We start from the raw sequence: 25356 nt of genomic DNA on the forward strand, positions 1-25356 counted from the left end.
TTAACATTAAGCACCTTGAACATAAAACAATGCTTAATAAATGGTACACAGTTAAATATGTTTGATGCTATTGAAAGAAATACTTAAATTAAAAAAAGATCTACCTGCTTTTGGCATACCTGGAAACAACTAATGTATATCTATTTCAATCCTCATCAGATTCAAATGCTCTGGAAAGCAGGAAGTTTATCTTATACAGGCAGTAAGTCTTATCTGTTACTAATAAGTGGGGAATAGGGATATCACGTAAATTAAATAAAGAGGATCTCAAATTTCTCATCTGTAAAATGGAGGGACTGGACTCAGTCATCTTCAAGGTACTCTTGAATGCTAATATTCTATAATATTACAACTCCCACCCCATGATCTTCCCAGACAGCTAAAATCAGCAAATATTCCCAGTTTATTAGATCAGAAGATCATAGATTTAGAGCTGAAGAGGCTTTAGAAGACAACAAATTCAATCCCCTTATTTTACAGATGAGGAACTAAGGTCCAGAGAGGTAGGAAGTGTCAGTCAGTAATCAAACTTAAGCTCTCTGACTCTAAATGCTGACTTCATTTTTTCTTTTTTTTTTTTAAGATTTTATTTATTTTGAGTTTTACAGTTTTTCCCCTAATCTTACTTTCCTCCCCCCACCCCCCACCCACAGAAGGCAATTTGCCAGTCTGTACATTGTTTCCAATTGCTGACTTCATTTGAATAATGCAGAAGATAAGAAACATTATGCTGACCAGTTATGAATGGTTGGGCTTTAAATATAGATGGGAAAATATGAAGGCATAGAACTGATGAAATCCTGTGTTCTGTTCTACTCTGGTATGAAAAGATGTTAGTAAACAATTTTGGTAGATTACAGTCTATTCTGTAGGCCTCAAAACAAATATGGTGGAGGGGAGAAGGGAAACCACAAAGGATATTTACTCAGGCTGTGAGAATGTAATATTAGAACCAATTGCCAAATTATATTCAAAATATAAGAAAGAAGTATCCTCTTTCAAAAAAAAAGCAATGATATTCCCTCTGAAGTAAAGGAAAGAATGGAGAATCATTCCCCTCATCCTACAGAGATAAAATGACCTGGTATGACATTATTCCATCTATTCATTTCTCTGGACACACAATTCACCAAGAGCTCATGACTTAAGAGGAAAATACAGTAAAATACCACTACTGGGTCTATACCCTGAAGGGATCATGAAAAGGGGTAAAAACATCACTTGTACAAAAACATCCATAGTGGCTCTGTTTGTAGTGGTAAAGAACTGGAAACTGAGTGAATATCCATCACTTGGGGAATGGCTGAACAAATTTGGGTATATGTATGTTATAGAACAGTATTGTTCTATTAGAAACCAGAAGGAATGGGAATTAAGAGAAGCCTGGAGGGATATGCATGAAGATGCTGAGCAAGATGAGCAGAACCAGAAGAACATTGTACACTATAACAGCAACATGGGGGTGATGATCAATCTTAATGGATTTGCTCAATCCATCAGTGCGACAATCAGGGACAATTTGGGGGTATTTGCGATGGAGAATACCATCTGTATCCAGAGAAAGAATTATGGAGTTTGAACAAAGACAAGATACTAATACTTTTAATTTAAAAACTGTTATCTTATTATATAATTTTGCTATCTCATATTTTATTTTTTTCCTTAAAGATATGATTTATCTCTCAACACATTCAATTTAGATCAATGTATAGTATGGAAACAAGGTAAAGACTAACAGACTACCTTCTGTGGGGGGTGGGGAGGAGGGAAGCAAGATTAAGGGAAATTTGTAAAATTCATAAATAAATAAACAAATAAATAAATAAATAAAGATTTTTAAAAAGAGAGCCACTACTGAAAATGAAAACCTGAAAAAAAAGAAGAGACAGCTAAATGGTTCCAGTTTCCCTAATCATCAATCTTGCCCTCTGGAGAAGGCCACAGTCACATTCAGCTAAGATTGGATGGTTAAATTTACTTGCTTTTGTTTCTTAGTGGGAGGATTGAATAGGAAAGGGAGAAGAGATTAGGAAATGACTGGCATAAAACATTCATATATCAATGAAACTTTAAAAAATAAATAAAATTAAGGTTAAGATTCCTTTCATGTCAGGGACATACATCTTAGTCTTTCACAGAATCACAGCATTTCAGGGTTAGAAGGGATCTCAGCAATTAAGAAGCCTAATCCATAGCACAAAATCTATATATCTAATACAAAATACAGGTCATTCAGACTAAGTATGAAATCATACAGTGAGAAGGACATGGCTACTTCCTAAAGCAACTCATTCTATTTTTGAATAGCACTAATTGTTGAGAAGTTTTAACTTTGGGGTCTTAAATTTGTTTTACAATAAGCAGCTATCATAACACCTAATTTCTAAAGGGCTGAATTTCCTCAGTTTTTTCAACTAATCTTTATATTACATAGATTCTAGAACTTTCACCATACTAGTTTTTCTGTTGAATGCTCCCTAGTTTTTGCCCATAGAAGAGAATCTCAATGGGAGAGGAAGAGAAAAGCTTCTTTCTCCTCCCTACCCAAGAAAATTTAAAGGTAGCACCCTTAGGAAACTGGGAAAGATTAGAATTCTATGTGAGTAGGAATTTCCATCAAAATTTTGAGAAACAGGAAGCAGATATTAATTTGTACCTTATACATACAATTCACAATGGATGGTCTAATTTAGCCTTTTATGTATAAAGTCAGAAAACAAAAGTAATCCCTGAATTCCCAAACCACATCTCGTAAATTTGGTACATTCCACACTTTTCTGTCCAGTCAAACTACAATACAAAGTTGGTGGAAAGATTTATATGAACTAATACCGAGTGAAGTGAGAAGAACCAGTAGAACATTCTACACATTAACAGCAGCATAATGTGATGATCAGCTATGACTGACTTAGTTCTTCTCAGCAGTTCAATGAGCAAAGACAACGTAAAATGCCATTCACAGCCAGAGAGAAAAAACTATGAACTCTGAATGCAGACTAAAAAGCAAACTCTTTTTACTTTTAAAACTTATTTTATGTTCTTGTTCTTTTTCTTTTTCTCATGTTTTTCCCCCTTTAGTTCTGATTCTTCTTTCACAATAGCACTTATATGGAAATTTTGAACATGATTTATATATATATATATAACCTAAATCAGATTACTCACTCTCATGGGGAAGGGGAGGGAAAGGAGTGAGGCAGAAAATTGTGGAACTCAAAATCTTACAAAAAAATCAATATTAAAAAAAATCAATGTTGAAGACTATCTGTATATGTACATAAAAAATAAAATATTTTTTTAATCCAAGGTTAGGAAGTGCATTGGATCATTAAAATATTGGGTAACTTTTATGACTAACTTCAGATTGTATTTCTTACTTTGTATGCCTGCTCACTGATGGCTTTAATGTTGGCCTCCTTCCATTTTCCAGGTACTCCACCAATAACCTCACGATAGTTCACGTAATAACCAGTAATTTCAGCTCCTCCAGTCTTATCTGGTTGCTTCCATCCAAGAACCATTGAGTCATGGAAACTCTCAAGACAAGTGATATCATAGGGTGGAGATGGAGTAGCTGTTGCAAGATGATTGCCATATAAGTAGACAGAAATCAGTTTATTAGTCTATAGATATTTTATTAATTGGTACTCTTCATAAAGACAATCCAACTGGTAATTTGAAATGTAAAATATGAAATGTAAAAAAATCATTTTGTTTAGTTTAGTTTCCAGAAATCAAACTGACACAATAGAAAAATACATGTTATAATTAGTTCTCAAAAAAAGATAATCACTATTTGTTCCCTTCCCTGGATAGTGAAAACATGACTGAAACACTAGGGGCAAAATGACAAAGCATTCTGAAAATATACTCAATTTCTAACTCCCGGCTCATCATTTTTTGTCTGTTTTCATCTTTGTTAGCAATTAAATATGAATAGGAGATAAACAGCACCTTTTACCTTTAGTTGCTTAGTTTTGTGTTGATGTATTTCCAAATATATTCTACTTCACCATTCCATTGCACTTACCTTTATGAAAGGTAGATATCACAGACATGGAGATCTGTCTGCAAGTAGAGGACAACTGATACTGGAGCTTAGTTAAACACTCATCAATAATGTTTTCCCCTCTTCATGGGAAGCAACATTTTTAACAAGTATAATCACTATAATGTCTCCCTATATGTAATGTTTCTTATAACAGTAGCTAGGTGGTACAGTGGAGAGAAGGCTGGACTTGTACACAGAAGATCTGAGTTCAATTCTGTACTTGTTTACTTACTGTGAGACTTTAGGCAAGTCACTTAACCTCAGTCTCCTCAATTGTAAAATGGAGATAATAATGATAGCACCTACTTCCCGGGGTTGTTGTGAGGATCAAAATGAGTTAATAATTATAAAGTGCTTTTGCAAACCAATACTAGTGATTATAGTCTGTAAGAGAGAGAGAATCAGTTTTCAAATGGTTCCCATGATACATTCAGCTGATGAACATGTTTAATGTCAAACTCGAATAAAATTCAGAGAGTATTTTAAGTCTTCCTTGATTTAGAGTGCCCTTTCTCATTAACTTATCAGTCAGTCATTGAAAATGTAATTTTAGATGATGGTACTTGATGAAAAATCATCTAGATATGAAGGCTAATTTTCTTCATATTTAAAAGGATTATAGAAAGCATCCTCCCCAAAAGCCTTATTCTGAATTCTAGAAGGCTGTAGTAACAAGGACCAAGTTCTTTCAGATTCTACCAGATGGGAAAAGTTTTCAGTCTACAATTGGCATCTAGAGTGTGTCTATAGTCCAAAAATCATCTCATCTAAGTAGACAGAGGAACATCACTAGTACGGAAGTGATATTGAATTTTTTTCTGTCTACTATAACCCATGAAAGTGATAAAAGAACTGAATGATCCTCATTACTTCATGACATGACCCCTTCTGTTTTTGCAATGGTAGAGTAGCAGAAAAAGAGACAGAAGGCTGTTGGCACCACAAAGTTCATCTGCCATTTATAAAGATTCATCTAACTATTGGTTCTCTTAACATGTAATCTCTATATAGTAATCTACAAGATGACACCCTACTGAACTAAATCTGAATAAAACATTGGTGCCTCCCCAAATAGTCAAAGTCCTCTATGGAGGACCTATGGAAAGATATGAACAAGAACTGCACAAGATGAGACAGAAATTCACCAAAGTATTATGGAGAGAAAGTATAGAAGTTGGACCACTTGGACTAAGTTTTCTTTAATCTAGGGTAACTTTTGCCTAGCTAAACATCATACACTATTGAAATTTCCAACTATTCTCAAATACTATAAATGAATCATTAAGAAAATAGTCAATTATTATTGCACTGGAATTTCAGTTATTGAAAAGTAGACTATCATATAATGGGAAAATTAAGTTAATTTAAATGGGAAAATAGTCTTATAACCATTCTTTCTTGATATCTCGCCAGATTTTCAGTTTATTCTTCTAAGTTTAATACTGGAAAATGTCATATTGTATCTTTGATATGATATAACAATATGCCTGATTTTTAACCTGAAGTGTAAGGTGAAAATCTGAGCACCAATCATCAGCAGATAAAACCTAGAATAACAATAAAATATAATCTCATGTAATTATTCCTTTGTGACAACTTTCTCTTATCTAATTAATGGGAATATGATTTAAGAACCCCATGTAGGCCATGAATGACAATGAAGTCATTTCCATTATGCTCTCTTAATATGTAAGATTCTTGAGGGGAGGAACTATTTTGATTTTGTCTCTTTGTACTCTGGTGCCTAAAGCAGTGATTGGTAGATAGTAGTTAATTAATAAGTGCTTATTGAGTGAACTTCTAATACAAATAAAATTGCCAAAGATGTTTCAAAACCACCAAATATTGGACAATGAATTTATACTGACTTCAATAGAAATGCTATTAAATATAATGCATAATTTACGAGTATAGAAAACATATGAAATGACTTTAATAGCTCATGCATAAATGTGCTCTAAATGGACACCAAAAGATGAATAACCATCAACCTAAGAGAAGAAAACATTGATGAAAGTGACAAGTGGTTATGACTTGAACAGTGAGATGAATACACTGATGGAGACCATTGATGGATGGAGACTGGTGGAATGACTTGACTTTACAAATCTCACCTACGGCCTTCTTCTTTTTCCCTTTTTCCAAAGTTGCAGGGGCTAAAGGGTCAGATTTACTTTGCCCCTGATCATCTACTTTCTGAGGTTCTGTTGATGGTGAATGATCCTTCTGAACTGTTTCACTTACTTCTTTTACTTCTGGTTTCTCCTTAGCAGCTGCTTTCTTCGATGCTGGAGCAGGTTCCTGCTTATCCTTAACTTTTTCACTTACTTTACTGACTTCTGTTTTGTCCAGTCTATCAGAGCTACTGGGTGGTGTACATTGGTTAAATTTATCACCACTATCAAGCAAAGCAGCTTTCTTAAAGGTTGGCCGGGAGGCTTCATGCATGCCTCCCTTGTAGTCAGTTAGTCCACCAGCTTTATCATTCAGTTCAGGCCACACACCTTGAGACACTCCTCCCCCTACAAGTGCCAGAAAACAACAAAAAACATTTTGAACCAGAAAAGGTTACGGACCTGCCATTATTTAACAGACCAAAAAAGAAAAACATCAACAACAGCCAGAGACAGAACAGGAGTAATCTCACTGTTACAGAAATCAGAATTCGGGTTGGCAAGAGATATGAATGCCATATGTCTCACACACTTTACACCAAGAATATTCTAACATTTCTATTAACAAAGCAAATGAAGAGATACAGAGAGAATCACAGACACAACATGAACAATTTTGATTTTCCAAAAACCAAAAACCAAAAACCAAAGTGCTTTTTAGATATACAAAACATGTCTTATATATTAAACACAAGAAAACATTTAATTTTCTCCATTATTCAACAGGATGAAGAAATGAACATCAAGAGCAAAATAGACAGAACACAAACAGCACTGTTCTATGGATGTTAGAGTATTGCCATCTATCAACAAAGAAGGGCATTTAGATGTACCTCCCAACCTTAATGGGTTCTGAAGAATGCAATCTGAAGGTAACAGATATTAAATATGGGACAGGGACCAAACCTCCGATTTCAAAACTCTAACAATATGGTGCATTTCTCTGTGCAACTTCAAGTCTTAAGGACTTATCTATAGCACTGGAGCTATTCAATGAATTGCCTAAGGTAACACAGTAAATATGTCAGAACATCAGAGGCCAGATCTTTAAATACTATACCATGCTGTGCATGATAATTGAATAATATTTCAAATATTTAATGCTTAACTAGGAGGTATAATGGATAAAACACAGGAGTTAGAGCCAAAAAGACCTATGTTTGAATTCTGCCTGAGACAATTGCTGTGTGACCTTATATAAAGTGTTTAACAAACATGTAAAGTGTTTAACAAACCTTCAAATGCTATATAAATTCAATTATTATTATTGTTATCATACCAATATATTAATAGCTAATATGCATAAATGTTTTGGTATAGCACCATAATGTCCATTTTATATTCCTTTCACCTTTGTAAATATATATAAGACTGGAGGTACATCTCATATATTTAGATAGGATTAGAGTGAAGAAAGCATACTCTGAGGGTCAGTAAACAAGTATCTTAGCTGCTCTAGACTAGAAATACAGGTGGAGATGAAACGGGAATGATCGCAGTTTTATATGACATGCATGGAGTTAGAGGAGTTAGTGGAGATAACAGTATGTACGATCAATAGCATGGAACATGATGTATGATGATAGTAGTAGGATCAGGGATGGAAACAGACCAGGATCTTGTGATGATGAAGTGATCATTTTTAGGCAGCAGGATGATGAGTATTATGGATGATATACCATGTCATGGAGTCTGACCGGCCCTCCACAGTTCCCAGGCTGAACATGAAGTTAGAATGGAGTTTCAGGCAAGGATTCATGAAAAACATCTAGCTTGGACTTGTCAAGATGAAAAGGCTACAGGTACACAGAAACTGGATAAGTGATGGAATGTTTGCATAATGACAGCTATGAAGTGTTAAGATGTCACCTAGAACAAAGGATCCTCTGAGGATAGTACCATTAGGCTGTATAAGAAGTTTAAAACATCATTTCTGGAAAAAAAAAATCCTTACTTTATTCATTAGAAAGACTGAAATTCATTTTTCCTACTGACTTGAAAATCGATTGAAGGACCTACCAATAGCAGCTTTCACTTCAATTGCTTCTGAATCCTGTGAATATTCACTTAGTCCAGCTGCATTCACAGCTCTGACTCGGAAAATATAACTCTGACCATTAACAAGTCCATGGCAAGTAAATCTAAAAAAAAAAAAAAAGAAGCAAAAAGAAGAGATTTTTTTTCTTTTTTCTCCTAAGAAAACAATGGAGAAATAACTAGACTGGATGGGTTTCTAATCCAAGTTAATGCTTCTGATCTTGGGGAAAGTGTTATTTTTAAAAAAATCTAAACCCAAACCAGGTTACATCTGGGTTTGAAATAGGAAAAAAAATGGAGACACTAGGTGGCACAGTGAGTATATTGGGCCCAGAGTCAACAAGACCTAAGTTCAAAATCTGCCTTCAGACACTAAAATAGTTATGTGACCCTGGGCAAATCACTAAATTTCTGTTTGCTTCACTATTCCCATTTGTAAAATAGTGACAACAACAAATCCAGGGTTGTTGTAAGGATCTTAATATGTATTATATAAATATTATTATTATTATTATTATTATTATTATTATTATTATTATTATTATTATCCTGACTCATCCAAAAACAGGGAAGCTCCATCAAGAACTGAAAATAAGATGACAAAAAGTTGCATTTCAGAATTATAATGTGCTTCCCACTGATATCGCTTTCTGTGACATTTAGATAAAGGAGTCTGTAATGAGTAAAGTATTTGGGCAGCTTCACATTTATCACATTCCCACTCCATTAAGCTAGAAATAGTTAGCCTATGAATCACTATAACATTCTAGCTCATAGGTAAGAGTTGTTACACCAGAGGAAATAACAGATATCTGCTAATGATCATTACTATTAAGAATATTAAGGTTGAAAATATTTATTATAAGAACTCATAACCTTTCCCTTGAGAGACCAATGTATCAACTATACCAGGAATAGAATGAACCTAAAAAGGCATTGCCTGGGGTGGTTGTTTCAATATAGATACAGCAAGATTTGGGAAGAGAAACTAAAAATAGATGAGGAAATAGAGGCTTTGATCCAGGCTAAAGTCAATTCACTGCATAAGTGTTAGTAAACATACTGTCTTCTAACCCAATTTATTTCTATTCTCTTGCACTTAGTGATCTGAAAAAGAACTAACATATCCCTTTTGGCATCCTTATTACTCAAAGCTGAATCAAGACAGAAGGCCCTCTGAGAAAGCAAAATGTTTCTCAAGACTACCTCAATTTATTTCTGAACCTTCAATTATGACAGTTTTCTCTAGGAAGCTGAAAGCTTTGTTCATTGGTAAAAATGTATGCAATAGTAAGAGCTGATCGTAATCTATTATAAACATTTTTTTTCCTCATATAATTCTCAAAATAGTACTGTGAGTAGGTACTTCAGGTGTTATCATCCTCACTGCACATGGGTTAAATGACTTGCTCTGGGTCACACAGCTAGAAAATGTCAGAGTCAGAATTTAAACAAACTCTCTTCTGATTATGAATTCCTGTTCTTTTTCCACTATACCAATTGTCTCTAAAAGTCACAATAAAAAATACCTACATAGCACAGAGTCTAACAAAAAACTTACTGGTTTTAATTATATTTATCTTTAGAATCTTAAAAATATTATTATCTTACTCTTCTATTCAAATTGTAGATTATATATAATCCTCCATAATTTGTGTTATTTGAGACTAAGTCTTTATGTTCCAGAGACATATATTAGTTATTGTAAAAAGAAATAGAATTTAAAATGCAGATTAGAAAAGAGAGAAAAGAGAGAGAGAGAGAGAGAAGAAGAAGAAGAAGAAGAAGAAGAAGAAGAAGAAGAAGAAGAAGAAGAAGAAGAATCAGATAATTTTGATTCATTTGTCTGGCACTTTACTTTGAGGGTGAAAAAACCATTTTTATATCATTATATACTCTCTCTCTTTATATATATATATATATTATAGTATATTTGTAAATGATTTTTTAATATATTTTCTATTTGCTTTTAGATTCTTGTAAATGCCTAACAAATTCAACTGCTTTATTTCTTTCCCCCCATTCTTGCTTGGTTGCGGAACTCTACTTCCTGGTCACCAGCACCCACTAGCATCCCACACTCTAACTCTCCTTACCGTGAGCCTTTCACAGGATTATTGTTGCATGGTTCCCACTGATTAGATCCAACGATACTTGACTCAATGTAGTACCCAACTAACTCTTTAGCATCTTTTGATTCCTCCCAACTAACAACCACTGAAGTATCTGTGTTCCTGCTTGGAATGATTTGGCCAGGGGCTTTGGGAATATCTGAGAAAAAGAAAAAAATAGATTATTGATTGTTTGAAAGTAAGCCTGCATTCAGAAACCAAAACAATGAAATCCTTTTCTGGATTAGCTATAAGCATTATTTTGGATACCATTTCATGAGAAATATGTCAATATTACTACCATTGGTAAATTAGAAACATCTTTTTTTGTTTTTGTTTTTGTGAGTTAAAGTTAATGGGGTTAAATGACTTGCCTAAGTCATACAGCTAGTAAGTTTCAAGTGTTCAAGGTCAAATTTGGAACACAGGTTCTCCTGACTCCAGGGCCAGGGCTCTATCCATTTTGCCACCTAGCTGTCCCTCAAATGGTTCTTGAAATCAATGATCTGAACTCAAAAATTTAAAGAATTAATGTTAAAATATTTATACATAATTTGGAAGTATTTAATAAAATAAATAAAAATCTATTTTAAAAACATAAAAAATAAATTCAATGCTATTTCAAAATTGTCATAAAATGCATGCTTGGCTATTTACTTACCAAGTTTGTCCCCAACCACAGTAACATCAGTTGCCTCTGAAGGCTCACCAACTCCTGCTGAATTAGAGCATCGAACTCGGAAACGATAGGATTTCCCTTCAGCCAAATCAAAAAGGGCAAAACGAGGAGACTTTACAGGAATCTCTGTGTTCACTCTTTGCCAGTTCTCTGTATCTGCCACACACTGCATTCAGAGGAATAAAAAACTTTCAGAAAAGGGAAGATCTCAACTAAGCTTTGAGGTCCAGGTTGACTATACCACACAGCTTTACTATGTGCACTTGTTCATATAAAATTGGAACAGGGCTAAGGAAAGAGTGATAGAATACTAGACTTGGAGTCAGGAAGTCCTGAGTCAGAATCTTGTTTCAAATAATAACTGTTACCCTTAAAGCATTTCTACCTTCTTTAGGCCTGCTATCTGCATACATATAAAATGAAGGGGTTGGATTGGATGAGCTCTTAAGCTGTTACCTCTAAATTTGTAATCAGTGATCACAAAGAGAGAGGGAGGGAGGGAGACAGAGAGAGAGAGAGAGAGAGAGAGAGAGAGAGAGAGAGAGAGAGAGAGAGAGAGAGAGAGAGAGAGATAGAGGCAAATAGGGTCCTGAAGGCAGCAGTTCTTGACCTTGTTCCAGTAGCATAGTGTCTGTCAGTGGGTACTTAAAAATACAGGCTGATTGGAATTCTTGATGGAAAAGATCACTATTGTGCCTCAGGAGTTCTAGAAGTCACTTTATTTCTTCATAATGTCACATTACTGGTGCTCCTTCCATTGGCATGGGGCATAAGATACTTTTGTCTTTTAGTGAATGATTTTGTAAGTTACTATGGCTGGAAAAAATTTAGTGCCTCAATTTTGTTGGAATGAATGTATTCCTCCACACCTAGTTATGCCAGTCCTTGGATAACAATTATGAAATCCATTGCTGGGATTATAGCAACAGTAAAGAAGAATTCTCATACCTAGAGACAGCTGGATAGCTCATTGGATAGAGCATTGGAACTGGAGTCAGGAAGAACCTGAAGTCGAATCTGACCTTAGATACTTTCTAGTTCTATTACCCTGGGCAAGTCACTTACCCATATTTGCCTCAGTTTCCTCAATTGTTAAATGGAATAATGATAACACCTCCTTCCCAGGATTGAGCTAATTGTAAAGCATAGTGTCTGGCACATAGTAAGTATTATAAAATGTTAGCTATTACTATGAATAACTGGGTCAGATTTAGAAGCAGCGAGGTTTAACAGATAACAGCCCAGGCTTGAAGTTGGGAAGACCTGAGGCCAGACACCATGTCACTGTAAGTAACCCCGAGCAAGTCACCTCTGTTTACCTTAATCCACTGAAAAAGGAAATGGCAATTCACTCCAGTATCTTTGCCAAGAAAATCTCATGGACAGTATTGGTGTGATATGGTCCAAAGGGTCACAAACAAATGTATACAACTGAACAACAACAGGGCCAGATTCAGTTGGAGAGACAGAAATAGCACAGAGGACAGTCTAGTTAGGGATACATTAGGGGTTTACCCATCTCTCCAGAGTCTAAGCTCAAGTCCATGAAAAGAAAACACTGGGTATTTTTTTTTTTTTTTTTTTTTGGTGCTCTTTAAAGTAAAGAAAGCCCTGGCCATGCCGTGCTTGTTTGGGCCCTACCTGAAACCTTTCTAGTTTGGTAGAACTTACCAGAGCTCATACTCTAGTGACATAGTCTTCTAGAACAATTTAAAAATAATCTTGGGGAAGGTCACTATGGGGAGAGGGAGGGGGTGGATAATAATATCTATATCTTCATGAAGTGCTGAGATTTATTTTAAGGATGGCTGTGCTTTATACTTCCTTATACATATATATATGTATATATATGCATATATATATATGTATGTTTGTGTATATATCATGAGTTCAAATCTGACCTCAGTCACAAGCAGTGACCCTGAGCAAGTCTTAATCCTCTTTTATTTGGTTTCTCATTTATAAAATAAGCTGGAGAAGGAAATGGCAAACCACTCTAGTAACTTTGCCAAGAAAACCCCAAATGGGATTGAGAAGAGTTAGATATCACTGAAAAATGACTGAACAACAAGAAAATATTCTCTTCCTCTTCATCAATTTCCCCCCTTTTCCATAGCGTTTAACATAGTAATAAACACAGATGGTTTCTAATTATCTTTTGAAATGAATTGAACTGAACTAAATCATTAAGAATGTTATATGTAATATGTTTCAATGAATGAATCTATGAAGAGATTCTTTCTTTCCTGGCTTAAGTTTCAAAATAGGAGAGTCAATAAGTGATTTTTACTTTAATTCTTCATTAACACTTCATCCTTCTAAAAAGAATGTTTTAGGAACTAAAGATTTTTGAATTAAATTTGCTAAATAAATTCCATTATTTATACTTTTATCAGAAATAAAAGGTATCTGAAAGGCTCAAGGAGTACCCTCTCTCTCCCTCTCACCTTCTCATTATACCCAGGTTTTGCAGGAACATTTGGGTTTGGAGTATTATAAATAATACCATTTATTCATGATGTTTGTTCTTCATTCTTGATGAAGACCATGACATCAGGGAGGTGATGCCATGACAAGCATATGAACTGGATTTGAGTGAGAAGATGATATACTAAGTCACCAGTCTCACTTTCTCCTCCAGAGTCATCTGGATCCAGTAGCCAGATATGAATCAGGACAAATGGAAATGACCCTGTATGCAAGGCAACCAGGGTTAAATGATTTGCCCAAGCTTACATAAGCTAGTGTCAAGTGTCTTAGGTTGGATTCAAACTTCCATCGTCCTGACTCCAAGGCCAGTGCTCTATCCACTGCACCACTTTTATTGGAAGAATGGATACAAATAAATATGATATGTGTTCAGAATATCTCTGTACCCTGAAATTTCTATCCTCCTGTAAATGCCTAGGGTCTAAAATTCTGTACCTTAGAATTTCTTGCCTTTATTTTAAGCCTTGGATAACTTGAATAATAATTTATATTATGAATCACCTATACTTTAATGTGAATAAATGAGCTGAGTAAGCAAAGATTATAAAAAGTATGCTATTTCCTTTTCCCTTTTGGGGTTTGGGATTATGATGGGGAGGTAGAGTCAGAGAAACTGAGAAAATTAAGAGAATATCATAGGAAGCTTGGATATGTGAGCATTTATGTGACACTTTCAATTGAAAAGTGCTTTAGACTCATTTAAACAGTTTGATAATGAAGAACCCTGTCTTATTTAAAGATATAAATGGCCCTTTCTGGAAAAAAAATCTCAATTTAAATTAGTTCAAGAGTCTATAATCAAAACATAACTAGATATGTTACTGATTTGTGATCCTCCAGCACTGGCAAAGAAACAAAAGTTATTATTCTATGTACCTATTAAAGGCTTAGGTAAATATTTGACAGCTAGATGGTGCACTGGATAGAATGCACTGGAGTCAGGAAGACCAGAGATCAAATATGACCTAAGATATTTACTAGTGGGGTGATCCTAGGTAAGTCACTTAACCTTGCTTGTCTAATTTGCTCTTCTGTAAAATAAGTTGGTAAGGAAATGAAAAATCATTTCAGTACCTTTGCCAAGAAAATCTCAAAGGGAGTGTCAAAGAGTTGGATATGATTGAAAATAACAACAATGTGTTTTGTGAGGAAAATATGCCAACATGCTCAAGCTTTGTCCTGCTCCTTGAAAAAGAAGTCTATGATCAAAACACTCACAGAGAAGTGAAATACGAGAATTTACCTAAGGGACTCTTTCTCTATCCCCCTACCTTCTCACTTTCCATTCCTCTTAGTGAGTCAAGTGCACAAAGGGAATATGTGTTGGTGATCCTGGAAGAATTTGAAGTTTCCTTTCCATTAAAAAAGTATATCTGGTAAAAGATAAAAGTAATTGAACTTGCATTTAGGAGAAATATGGATTTAAATCCCATGACTTGGCACTTATTACTTGTGGGATCTTGGGTAAGTTATTTATCTCTCTGGGTTTCAGTTTTTTCATCATTTGTAAAATGGAGATAGTAATAGTTCTTCTATTTTAAATTAGTTATAAAAATCAGTGTTTATATGAAGGACAACATAGACATTTACTATTATTATTAGTCACTACTATAATTTCATCCACATGCAATACAACAGTAAGTCCATATACAGGGTATTCTAAAAGATTAACTATTGTCTCTTCAATGTTTCATGCACCCTATCACTTGCTCACCAGAATGCAATATGAATCTTAGGCACTTATGGCCTCTTAAGTAACATTCCTGATCATCACCACCAGGACATCTTATATTAACCTAGTCACTGGTCAAATAGTATGGAGTTTTTTCCTGTGACTTGCTGCTACTGTTGTGTGCTTTACTGCATTTTTATCTAAGATAGAGGAGCTGAATATTGTCTTGATGTCCCAACAGGCATTTACAAACCAAAATGTTTGGAGAGAGGGAAAGAGGGAAGGAAGGAAGGAAGGAAGAACAATCTCCATAGATCAGATACAAAAACATTTTTCTTAAGAAAAGTCAATAGATCAAAAGTGTTTGTTGGAAATGTTTTTAGACTTAGAACTCAAGAATATGAGCTGACATTTGGATAGAGTTATGTAAACATACTCAAGAGCTACTCCTCTGTATTCTATCTCCCTTGATAAATCATAAGAATCCTTAAAATTAGAGATCGTCTCTTCTAATTCTGTTGTCTTCCCTCCCAAGACACATAGAATAATGCTCTCTCTCTCCATGATGTAGTCTCCATAGATGCTGGTATTACAAAATGACTTTTCTAGTCCAACGGGGATATGGATAAAAGAGCATTCTGAGTTCCATTATAAACTCAGCTATGCTTAGTCATAAGAAGTTTTAAAACCTAATAGAGGAGATAGAGCAGATGTGGCCAAAGCAGATCAGAAGTCCAAGTTGAGGCATGTGAAAATATAGACTTAGTAGCAAATCAGCAGCATATTGTTACTAGGTTACAATTATAGAAAAAGAAGAAAGGAAATATATTGCTCTGTCTATGGGTATGTCAGGGGTATCTACTGACAACTTATCTCCAAAAAATTAAAAACTTTTTCTCTTTTTTTGTATGTATTTTAAAATAAAATTTAGTTGCTAATTTTTTAAGATTGTTTAGTTAAGTTTTAGGGGTTTTTTGGTTTAATGATTAAAATCCCAAAAACCTAAAACATTAGAAACAATAAATATAAATATTTTTGTACATTTAAGACCTTTTCCTCTTTCTCTAATCTCTTTGGGATAAAGATCTAGCAGAGATATAGTTGCATTGGAAGGTATTCACAGTTTTGTGACTTTTTTATGTGTAATTCCATTGGTTTGCAGAATAGTTGAACCTATTCACAGCTTCATCAACAGGGCATCATTGTACCTGTTTTCCCACAGTCCCTCCAACATTTGTCATTTTCTTTTCTTTAATTTTAGTATATATGTAGTAAAATACTATTGTGCTATAAGAAATGAAGGGAAAGATATTTTCAAAGAGAGTGAAAAAACCCATGTGAACCGATATAGAGTGAAGTGAGCAGAACAAAAGAATTATTTAAATCATGGCATCAATATTATAAAAATAAACAATTTTGAAACTCTGATGAACCAAATAATAACCATAGTTCCAGAGTACTGATGAAGAATGATATACATCGCATGACAGAGAGAAGATGGACTAATATGTAGGATAAGTAATGCGCTTTTGAACATGTCCAATGGGGGAATATGTTTTGCTTAATTGTATGTGTTACAGGAATTCCTTCCTTCCTTCCTTCCTTCCTTCCTTCCTTTTCAGTGATTGAAAGTGGGAAGAAAAAAATGATTAATAATTGAAAAATAATTTTAAAGGAAATAATAAATATTAAGAAGTGCAGAAAGTTCTATATCAACTGATAATAAGTAAAGTAAACAGATTCAGGAAGACAATATCTATATATGAAACAATTACAGTCTATTCTCTTCCCCATAGAAATTAATTTTTATCTACTTTATGTATATTTCTTATTCCTAATAATATTTCCATTTTATATTTATTTGAATCATCAGTGTTTTGTATAATGCCTGGCACATAAAAAAACAACTTAATAAATGTTAGTTGATTGACAGATTATAAATTGAAAGAATAGAAAAGAAAGAAAGGGAGGGGAAAATGGAGGGAGGGAGGAAGGGAGGAAGGGGAGAAGGAGGGAGGGAGGAAGAAAATATAGAAAGAAGGAAAGAAAGGAAGGAAAGAAGGGAGGGAGGAAGGAAAGAAGATAGAAAAGAAAGAAAGAAAGGAAGAAAGAAAGAAAGAAAGAACAAAAGAAAGGGGGGCGCAGCTAGGTGGTGCAGTGGATAGAGTGCTGATCCTGGAGTCAGGACGACCTGAGTTCAAATCTATCCTCAGACACAATAATTACCTAGCTGTGTGACCTTGGGCAAGTCACTTAACCCCTGTTGCCTTGCAAAAAAGAAAGAAAGGTAGAAGGAGAGAGGAAGGAAAAGAAAGAAGGAAGGAAAAGAAAGAAGGAAGGACAGAAGGGAGGAAAGCAGGAAAAGAAAGGAAGGAAGAGAGGAGGTAAGGAAGAAAATATAGAAGGAAGAAAAGAAACATTAAAGAAAGGGAGGAAAAAAAGAAGGAAGGGAGAAAGGAAGGAATGAAGGAAGGAAAAGAAAAAAGAAGAAAACTGAATTCTGTAAATGTAATAGTTAAGTTAGATCCTGATGAAGACTTGACTATGGATGTAGAGATCTATCTATGTGCCTGCCTGCCTGTCTGTCTGTCTATCTATCTATCTATCTATCTAAGGAGAGAGACTGTCCTGCTCTGTTGATGTTTTAGATAATTTTGCTGGTTTGATTTTTGTCTTTTTTAATTTCTGTATTGAGGTATATAAGGTTATCTGGGAAAGGAAGGATGCGTGTGTGTGTGTGTGTGTGTGAGTGTGTGTGTGTGTAATATACACTCAAAAGATATCAGGAATTATAAAAATAAGATAGCAATGACCATTCTCAGGGTTTCTCAGAACTCTGTTCTTACATAAAATTTGAAAGTAATTAGCAGGGACCCTAACATATATTAGTAAAATTGTGTAAAAAATTAGAGGCAGTGCATGGTAGATAGAGTGCTCAAAGACCTGAGCTTCAATCTGGCCTTCATATTTACAAGTTATATGATCCAGAATAAGTTACTTTATCTCTGTCTGCTTCAATTTCTTCAACTGATTAATGGAGTTGCTATTATTATAGCACCTGCCTCGAAAGGTTGTTGTGGGGATCAACTGAGATAATAATTGTTAAGTGCTTAACACACTCAATAAAAGCTTGTTCCCATCCTACTTTCTACTGCAGCATGAAACTCTAGCTCTATCTCAATCCTAGGCTTATCTGTGCAAAATTAAAGAACTTCTAAGAAACTGAAAATTAAAGAAATTTCTCTGAGATATTAATTTGTAAAACTAGACTGTGCTACAAGATCTATCTCTTCTAATCGGGAGTTGAAAAATGTATGTGATGGAGATTTGTTTTCTGTTGTTAAGGAAAAAGGAAAATGTATTTGTCAAAGAAATGATTTAATAAAGGGAAGTCTATGACTCTCAGGTTTTATCTTCGTTAGCATTTGAAAGTCTATAGCTAAGGTGGAGAGCTGAAAGAATATTAGCATGTCAATACTGCATAATAGTCACCCAATTTGCATGTTTACACCCACATAGACTATTGCTACTCAACTAGATTTCTCAAAGATTTAAAAGACTGTAATAGACCCCTAAGAGGAGCTAAGTACAGTGGACAGAGCACCAGGACATAGAGCTAAGAGGGCGTCAGTTCAAATAAGGCCTCAGATACTAGCTATGTGACATGAGCAAGTCCCTTAACCCTGGAGAAAGAAATGACAAACTCTTACAGTATCTTTCCCATGAAAATCTCAAGTAGGGTCATGGAGGGTTGGACACGACTAATTGACAAAGCAGAACAATAATGAACTGCTAAATGATTTTCTTAGCTACAGATTCCTAAACACTCCAATTCATCCTATACACTTTTTTGTTTGTTTTGTTTTTGCAAGACAACAGGGATTAAGTTACTTGCCCAACACAGCTAGGTAATTATTAAATGTCTGAAGTTAGATTTGAACGCAGGTCCTCCTAACTCCAGGGTCAGTGCTCTATCCATTGCACCACCTAGCTGCCTTCGATTCTATACACTTTTAATATCATTCCCCCCAAAGTTCTATTTTCACTAACCTTATCAAAGACCTAAAACAACCTATCAGATCCAGTTCACACTCTTTTCTCTAATATATGTAATCTCTTTTCACCATAAGTTTTTCATTAGATGATTTCTTGTTCATCTCTCTCTCTCTTTTCTAAATCCTATAATTTTATGACTTAAGTCCTAGCTTCACTTATGCTATACAACATTTTCCCCTCTGTTCTCTAAGACAGACAAATTCTTTGCTCCTGTCAGACCAACTTCAGAGCTACTTGGGAGACCTTGAGTCAGAGATGAATTTCCCTAAACCTTCCAAGCTTATAATTACCCCTGATCCTTTGCTATAACATTCTCCACAACTCCAATTATTATAAAGAATTATGTATAAAGAAACAGGGATCAAATAGAATAGGAAATGTTAACAAATATTTGTGGAATTGAATTGAAATTGTAGAAAACACTATTAGTCCTCAAGAAATGCATAATACCTTTGAGGAAATATTTCCCAAACATGTTCTTTACAATAATACCTTGAGAGATACAATCTTTGACTGGAGAGAGGACTGGGGGGATAGGGTAACATTACCCAGCAGTCATTGACTCTTAGTTCTGATTCTTCTGAAGTTTTCAGAATTTCATTAGATTCCTAGGTCTCATATGAAAATATTATTTCTTATCAACTTCAGTTTAAGCATTGGTGCACAGATGTCCATGAAAGTTGTACAGGTATAACTAGGAACACACTAATCTCTCAAAAATGAATATTTCATTTCTCATTTTAAGTTTATATTTTTAAAAATTAAGTTTAGTTAAGATTTAGTTTCTTTGGTTTGTTCGGGCAATACAAATAATGGACTTTATGACTGAGTTTATATATATATACATATATATATATATACATATATATATATATACTTTCTTAAAATGACAAAATTCCTTGAAAGTACACCTTAATGAAATGTCCCATGTATACCTAGCCTGGTTAGTCACCAAGTCAAGTACCATGCATAAGGCACTATGTTAAGCAATAAGCATTAAAAGAAAGACAAAAACAAAAACAGTAAAATAGCACTCTTTAAGAATAACAGGAACAATTTAAAGGGAAAAAATAACAAATTTAAATATTGCATGATTAAAATGTCCAAAGATGGCCCTAAAGAAGAGATGAGAAAATGTACTCCCCCCCTCCATTCATTGCAGTGATCATGGATTGTGGATGTAGAACTCTGCAAATGCTATCCTAGTTGGTAGATGTATTGATTAGTTTTGTCAAACTGCTATTTTTTCTTTTTTTTTTTCTTGGCTATAAGGAATGGTTAGTAGGGTAAGGGGGGAGGGAAGGACATACTCAAAAAATGCAGGTGATATAAAACCAAAATATTAATAAAGATAATACTCTAATAAAAGAAGGCAAGATGAAAAGGACTAGATGAAATACCACAATGTCATATGAAATTATGCCACCAATTTAATCCTATATTACTCTATTAAAGTTCTACTTCAGTGCCTCATTTGTGGCCTGGAGATTACCTTGCCTTATGAATGCCATGCAAGATTTTGTGGGCCCTAATAAACTAGAAACACATCAAATCTGGCACATAGTAGGTGCTTAACCACCACTTACTGATTGATTCAAGTCTGGAAACTATGCTAGACTAGTTATCTATTTCCTGAGAACTTACCCAATCAAATTGGGACAAACTTTTCATCAGAAAGTTGACTATCACATAATGATTCTTTGGTCTCTGTGACACTTAGAGACCCCTTCCTAAAGCATGAAGCAGTTGTAATCTGCATTGGCAAAGGAAGTACTAAATGAATATTATTCTGTTTTTAGATGTCTTAACTTTTCTTACTTTTCCTCATTTCCCCCACTCACACCCCTAAAGCCTTTAAATGTCACTGGCTGCCTTTCCCTATAGTATCATAATGATATAATTAACTATTATTTGTCTCAGTTTTATTTTCCAAAAGCCATTATCAGGCAAGAGATTACTCCCAGACATTCCTAACCATAATTCCAACTCATCTATGCTTTTTAAAATTTCTTTTCCTTGAGCTCTTCAAACTTTTCCTAATCCTCACCAGAAGCTGCATTAGCTGTCTTTTTCTTTCATTCAACCCCTTCTTCTCAATGACATCTATGGACACTGAACTAGGTCATAGCCTCACTATACTATACTAGCTGCTATAAGAAGAGACCAGTGCACTGCTATTTGCCTCACTCTCCTTTCTCCCATCAAAGCAAGAGATTATCCCCATTGCTCACCCTAATATCAAGACACATTGGAGCCCACATCTTTTAACTTCCTCTTCTAAAATGCAAGCTGTTTAAGATTAAGGAGAACCTCAAGATCTGTATGTAAGCATTTCCAATGGTGTGATCAGCGACAAGACATTTCACTGTATGAGCTTCAGTTTTATCACATCAAAGGATCATTAGTGAATGAGATCATCCAATTCAGTTCCCAGATTTTCAGACTATACGTTTAGAGCTAAAAGGAACCACAGAAACCATTGAGTCTAACTTCCTCATTTTAAGGTTCATGACTTTATGATTTCAACATAAATGATAAAATGTCAGGCCCTACAGCAACATAAAATATCATTCTTCCCCCTCTCCTGCTTCTTTTCCAAAGAGCACGTTCTTTGCCTTTGAGGTTATTCATTACTCTTAATATCTGCACCTCTGACCTTTCTCCAACTTCAGACAATGGAATAGTCATTGGCTAACCTAATAACCTCTTAAAGTGAAAGCTTTGGACTAGTGAGATCAGATAGAACATATGTCTCAGAAATAAATGGATCAAATTTCAGGACTGGCTACCCTATGAGAGCCTTTATGGACTAATAGGAATGAGAGTAGTTTTAGAAACAGGAATTAGTTGCCTTGCCTAAGAGAAGCAGAGTGAATGTCCCAGATAGCCTGCAGTGAGTTTTCCAGATAGTGGTAGACCTCTCAAGATTTCAGGTAGAAATCAAACTGTTAATTCATCTTTATTCTCTGAGGAATCTCCATAGATAGGCCAAGATGGTCTTTGTGTAAGGGGTGTGGTATATTTCTTAAGATGTGACTCCAGGGTCCCTGAGTAACTTTTCCCCAACAACAGCCATTACTAGAACATTTCCAGTGTAGTCAAACATCTTTCCAGGATACATAGCCATAATTCTCCCTCTCTTCTTGATTAGCCCCTGCTCCAACTTCCAACCTTGGACAGTATTTGCCTGTCTCTTCTCTTACTTGTTTCCAGTCATCTAATCTGACTCATGTCACATAGGATATGTTTCAGTAATGGGGGGCTGCTGGGAAAGTATTTCTCAGGTTCATTGAAATTGTACCAGCAGTAGACATGTTATCAGCCTCTATAGTGACCCACCTATCAGGACAAGTCACTGGATAGATTATTCCACTTACCATTGGGGATAGATATCTTTTTTTGGATAAAGTAGAGGGATTTATCCAGGAACCCAAAGAAAGTTTTGAATCAACTTTGTGTTCTGAAATTTTTGGCTATTCTGAAATTTTGGTTATTAGATTCACTGGCTTATTGTTCAGTAGTTTCAGTCATGTTTGATGTTCTATGACCCTATTTGAGGTTTTCTTGACAAGATATTGGAGTGGTTTGACATTTCCTTCTCTAGTTCATTTTATAAATGAGGCAAATAGGGTTAACTTGCCCAGGGTCAAACAGCTAGTAAGTGACTGAAGCTAGATTTGAACTTAGAAAAGATGAATTCCCGAGCCACCTGGCTGCCCCATTTCACTGCCTCAGGCAGTGAAAAATTGTGAATTCTCATCAGGAAGTATAGTAGAATATACCTATTCTGGTTAGTCATTTTTTAGAAGACTTGTCCTGTCCTGTTTGAACAGTCTGGGTAGTCTGGGTAGAAGCAATCACCCATATTACAATCTGAGTTTGAAGTAGGCAGATAGTGTAGTCATCAGTGTTTCTCTGATACATGCTGGCCATGAAACCATGAACAGACAAGTCATATAACTTCTTTTTGCTCTAGGCAATTCTCTAAGACTGTAAGTTATAGAGCAGGTGCTGACCAAGACTGCTGGGAATTTCCTTGAATTTCCTACATCAATGAAATCCCATGGCCATCCCTTTTCCTATATATGAATATTTCTGTATTAAAATTAATAAGAATTAAATGATCTATTTATCTTTGTATTCCCATTCCTAGCACAGGGCCCTGCATATGTGTAGGGCTTACTGAATGATTATTGAATCACATTGTATTGGATTGTATTTATATTTTTATGATGAGGAAAGAAGTTTTCCAGATGCTTATTAAATTTCTTTCCTTTTCTCTTTAATATTTATTCACTAGGTTCTTGATCTGCCAATCATCCCATCATGAATTGTTAAGAAAAAAGTTCTGGGGTGGCTAGGTGGTGCAGTAGATAGAGCACTGGTCTTGGAGTCAGGAGTACCTAAGTTCAAATCTGACCTCAGACACTTAATAATTACCTAGCCATTGGCCTTGGGCAAGCCACTTAACCCCATTGCCTTGAAAAATCTAAAAAAAAAACAAAAACAAAAAACAAGAAAAAAAGTTCTGGCTGCTTTAAAAAAACAGATTTTTTTATAGAAACTTGGGGGGGGGGTCCTTTTAATACTGCTTTTTTTGGGGGGGGTTGCAAGGCAAATGGGGTTAAGTGGCTTGCCCAAGGCCACACAGCTAGGTAATTATTAAGTGTCTGAGACCGGATTTGAACCCAGGTACTCCTGGCTCCAGGGCCAGTACTTTCTCCACTGCGCCACCTAGCTGCCCCCCTTTTAATACTTCTGATGGAGAAAACTGAACAGTGATTGTGCTAAAAATTTTTTTTAAATCATAATTTAGAGAAAGCATATTACTTAGTGACTAAGTATATGTAGCTAGGTGGGTAGGAATGAGTTAAGCAAATTGTCCCTGGTCACAGTAAATATGTTTCAAGACCAAGATTCAAATCCAGGTTCCTTGACTCCCAAGTCAAAGGTCTTTCTACTATAGTTCCTGAGCCTTTGACCTCATTAACACTGGATTCTAATCTAAAGAGTTAACCAATCGAAGAAAGTAAGAGAACAATTTTTGCAGCTGGAGATTTATATGACTAAATTAGAGAGGGGTAAGGATATAGTTTAAGTTTCCATTTCCCCCCATAGTTTCTAGAATCATGTTGAACACAAAGTATATATCATGGGTCATGCTTATTGAGCTGAACTGGTCATTGTTCTAACTAATTCTCAATTCCTTTTTGCTCATCTATTATTACTGACATAGATTCAGTCACCCAAAGACTATGGCAGAAGAGTTATATGACTTGTCTGTTCATGGTTATATGGCCAGCATGTAACAGACAGAGAAAAACACTGATGACTAAACTATCCGCCTACTTCAAACTCAGATCATAATATTGGTGATTGCTTCTACCCAGACTACCCAGACTGTCCAAACAGGACAGGATAAATCTTCTTAAAAATGACTAATCAGGATAAGTACATGCCACTATACCTCCTGATGAGAATTCACAATTTTTCATCTCTGCCTGAGGCAGTGAAATGGGGCAGCCAGATCTAAGGAAAGAGAGACTAGGGAGAGTCAATGAAAGACTTTGCTAGGTAGTTAGTGGCCTGTGGGACAGTGAAAACTCTGAGGTCTGGAAAACTCTTTCCTTAGGGGAAGCCTTATAAGAGATATCATTAGGGTAAATATTGACACAACTTTACCTTTTCCACAAAGTACATAATGCCCTCATGACCACGCTGACCAGGAGGCTTCCAGCTGAGCACAACATAACTTCTAGTGGCTTCTGTCACAGAGAGGTCAGTAGGTGGCCCAGGAACAACACCCTCTGAAAAACAAAAAACAAAACTAACATGAATAGAAAGGTTGCATATCCTGGATAATACTAGTGTCCCCAAGAGGTCACATGACATTTCCAAAGAACAATCCATTTATCCCCACAGAATCTACCTTATCATCATTAATCCTTCTGTAAGAGTCATTCAACTAGAATTGATTTTGAATGAAATAAGAACTAGAACATTATTCACACTAGCAGCAACACTGGGTGATGATCAACTATGATGGACTTGTTCTAGAAGAACAAAAATCAAAGACAGTTTGGGAT

The 25356-nt window shown here is 35.2% G+C and overlaps 1 protein-coding gene across 2 annotated transcripts in view; it reads right to left on the reverse strand.

The window, feature by feature from the left end:
• The window catches only part of MYOM1 (myomesin 1), a 171374-nt gene that overhangs the window by 65668 nt on the left and 80350 nt on the right, over positions 1 to 25356 (reverse strand). The window contains exons 14-19 of one of the 2 annotated variants that reach the window (XM_074202601.1): positions 24953 to 25077; positions 11035 to 11218; positions 10359 to 10533; positions 8245 to 8366; positions 6166 to 6573; positions 3378 to 3574 (exon numbers count right to left, since the gene is read on the reverse strand). In XM_074202601.1, coding sequence (XP_074058702.1) covers positions 3378 to 3574; positions 6166 to 6573; positions 8245 to 8366; positions 10359 to 10533; positions 11035 to 11218; positions 24953 to 25077 — 1211 coding nt within the window. The remainder of the gene's footprint in view (positions 1 to 3377; positions 3575 to 6165; positions 6574 to 8244; positions 8367 to 10358; positions 10534 to 11034; positions 11219 to 24952; positions 25078 to 25356) is intronic. The other variant, XM_074202602.1, reaches the window with a different exon arrangement.

This window comes from Macrotis lagotis, chromosome X (assembly GCF_037893015.1).
Source record: "Macrotis lagotis isolate mMagLag1 chromosome X, bilby.v1.9.chrom.fasta, whole genome shotgun sequence".
Classification (NCBI taxonomy): domain Eukaryota; kingdom Metazoa; phylum Chordata; class Mammalia; order Peramelemorphia; family Peramelidae; genus Macrotis; species Macrotis lagotis.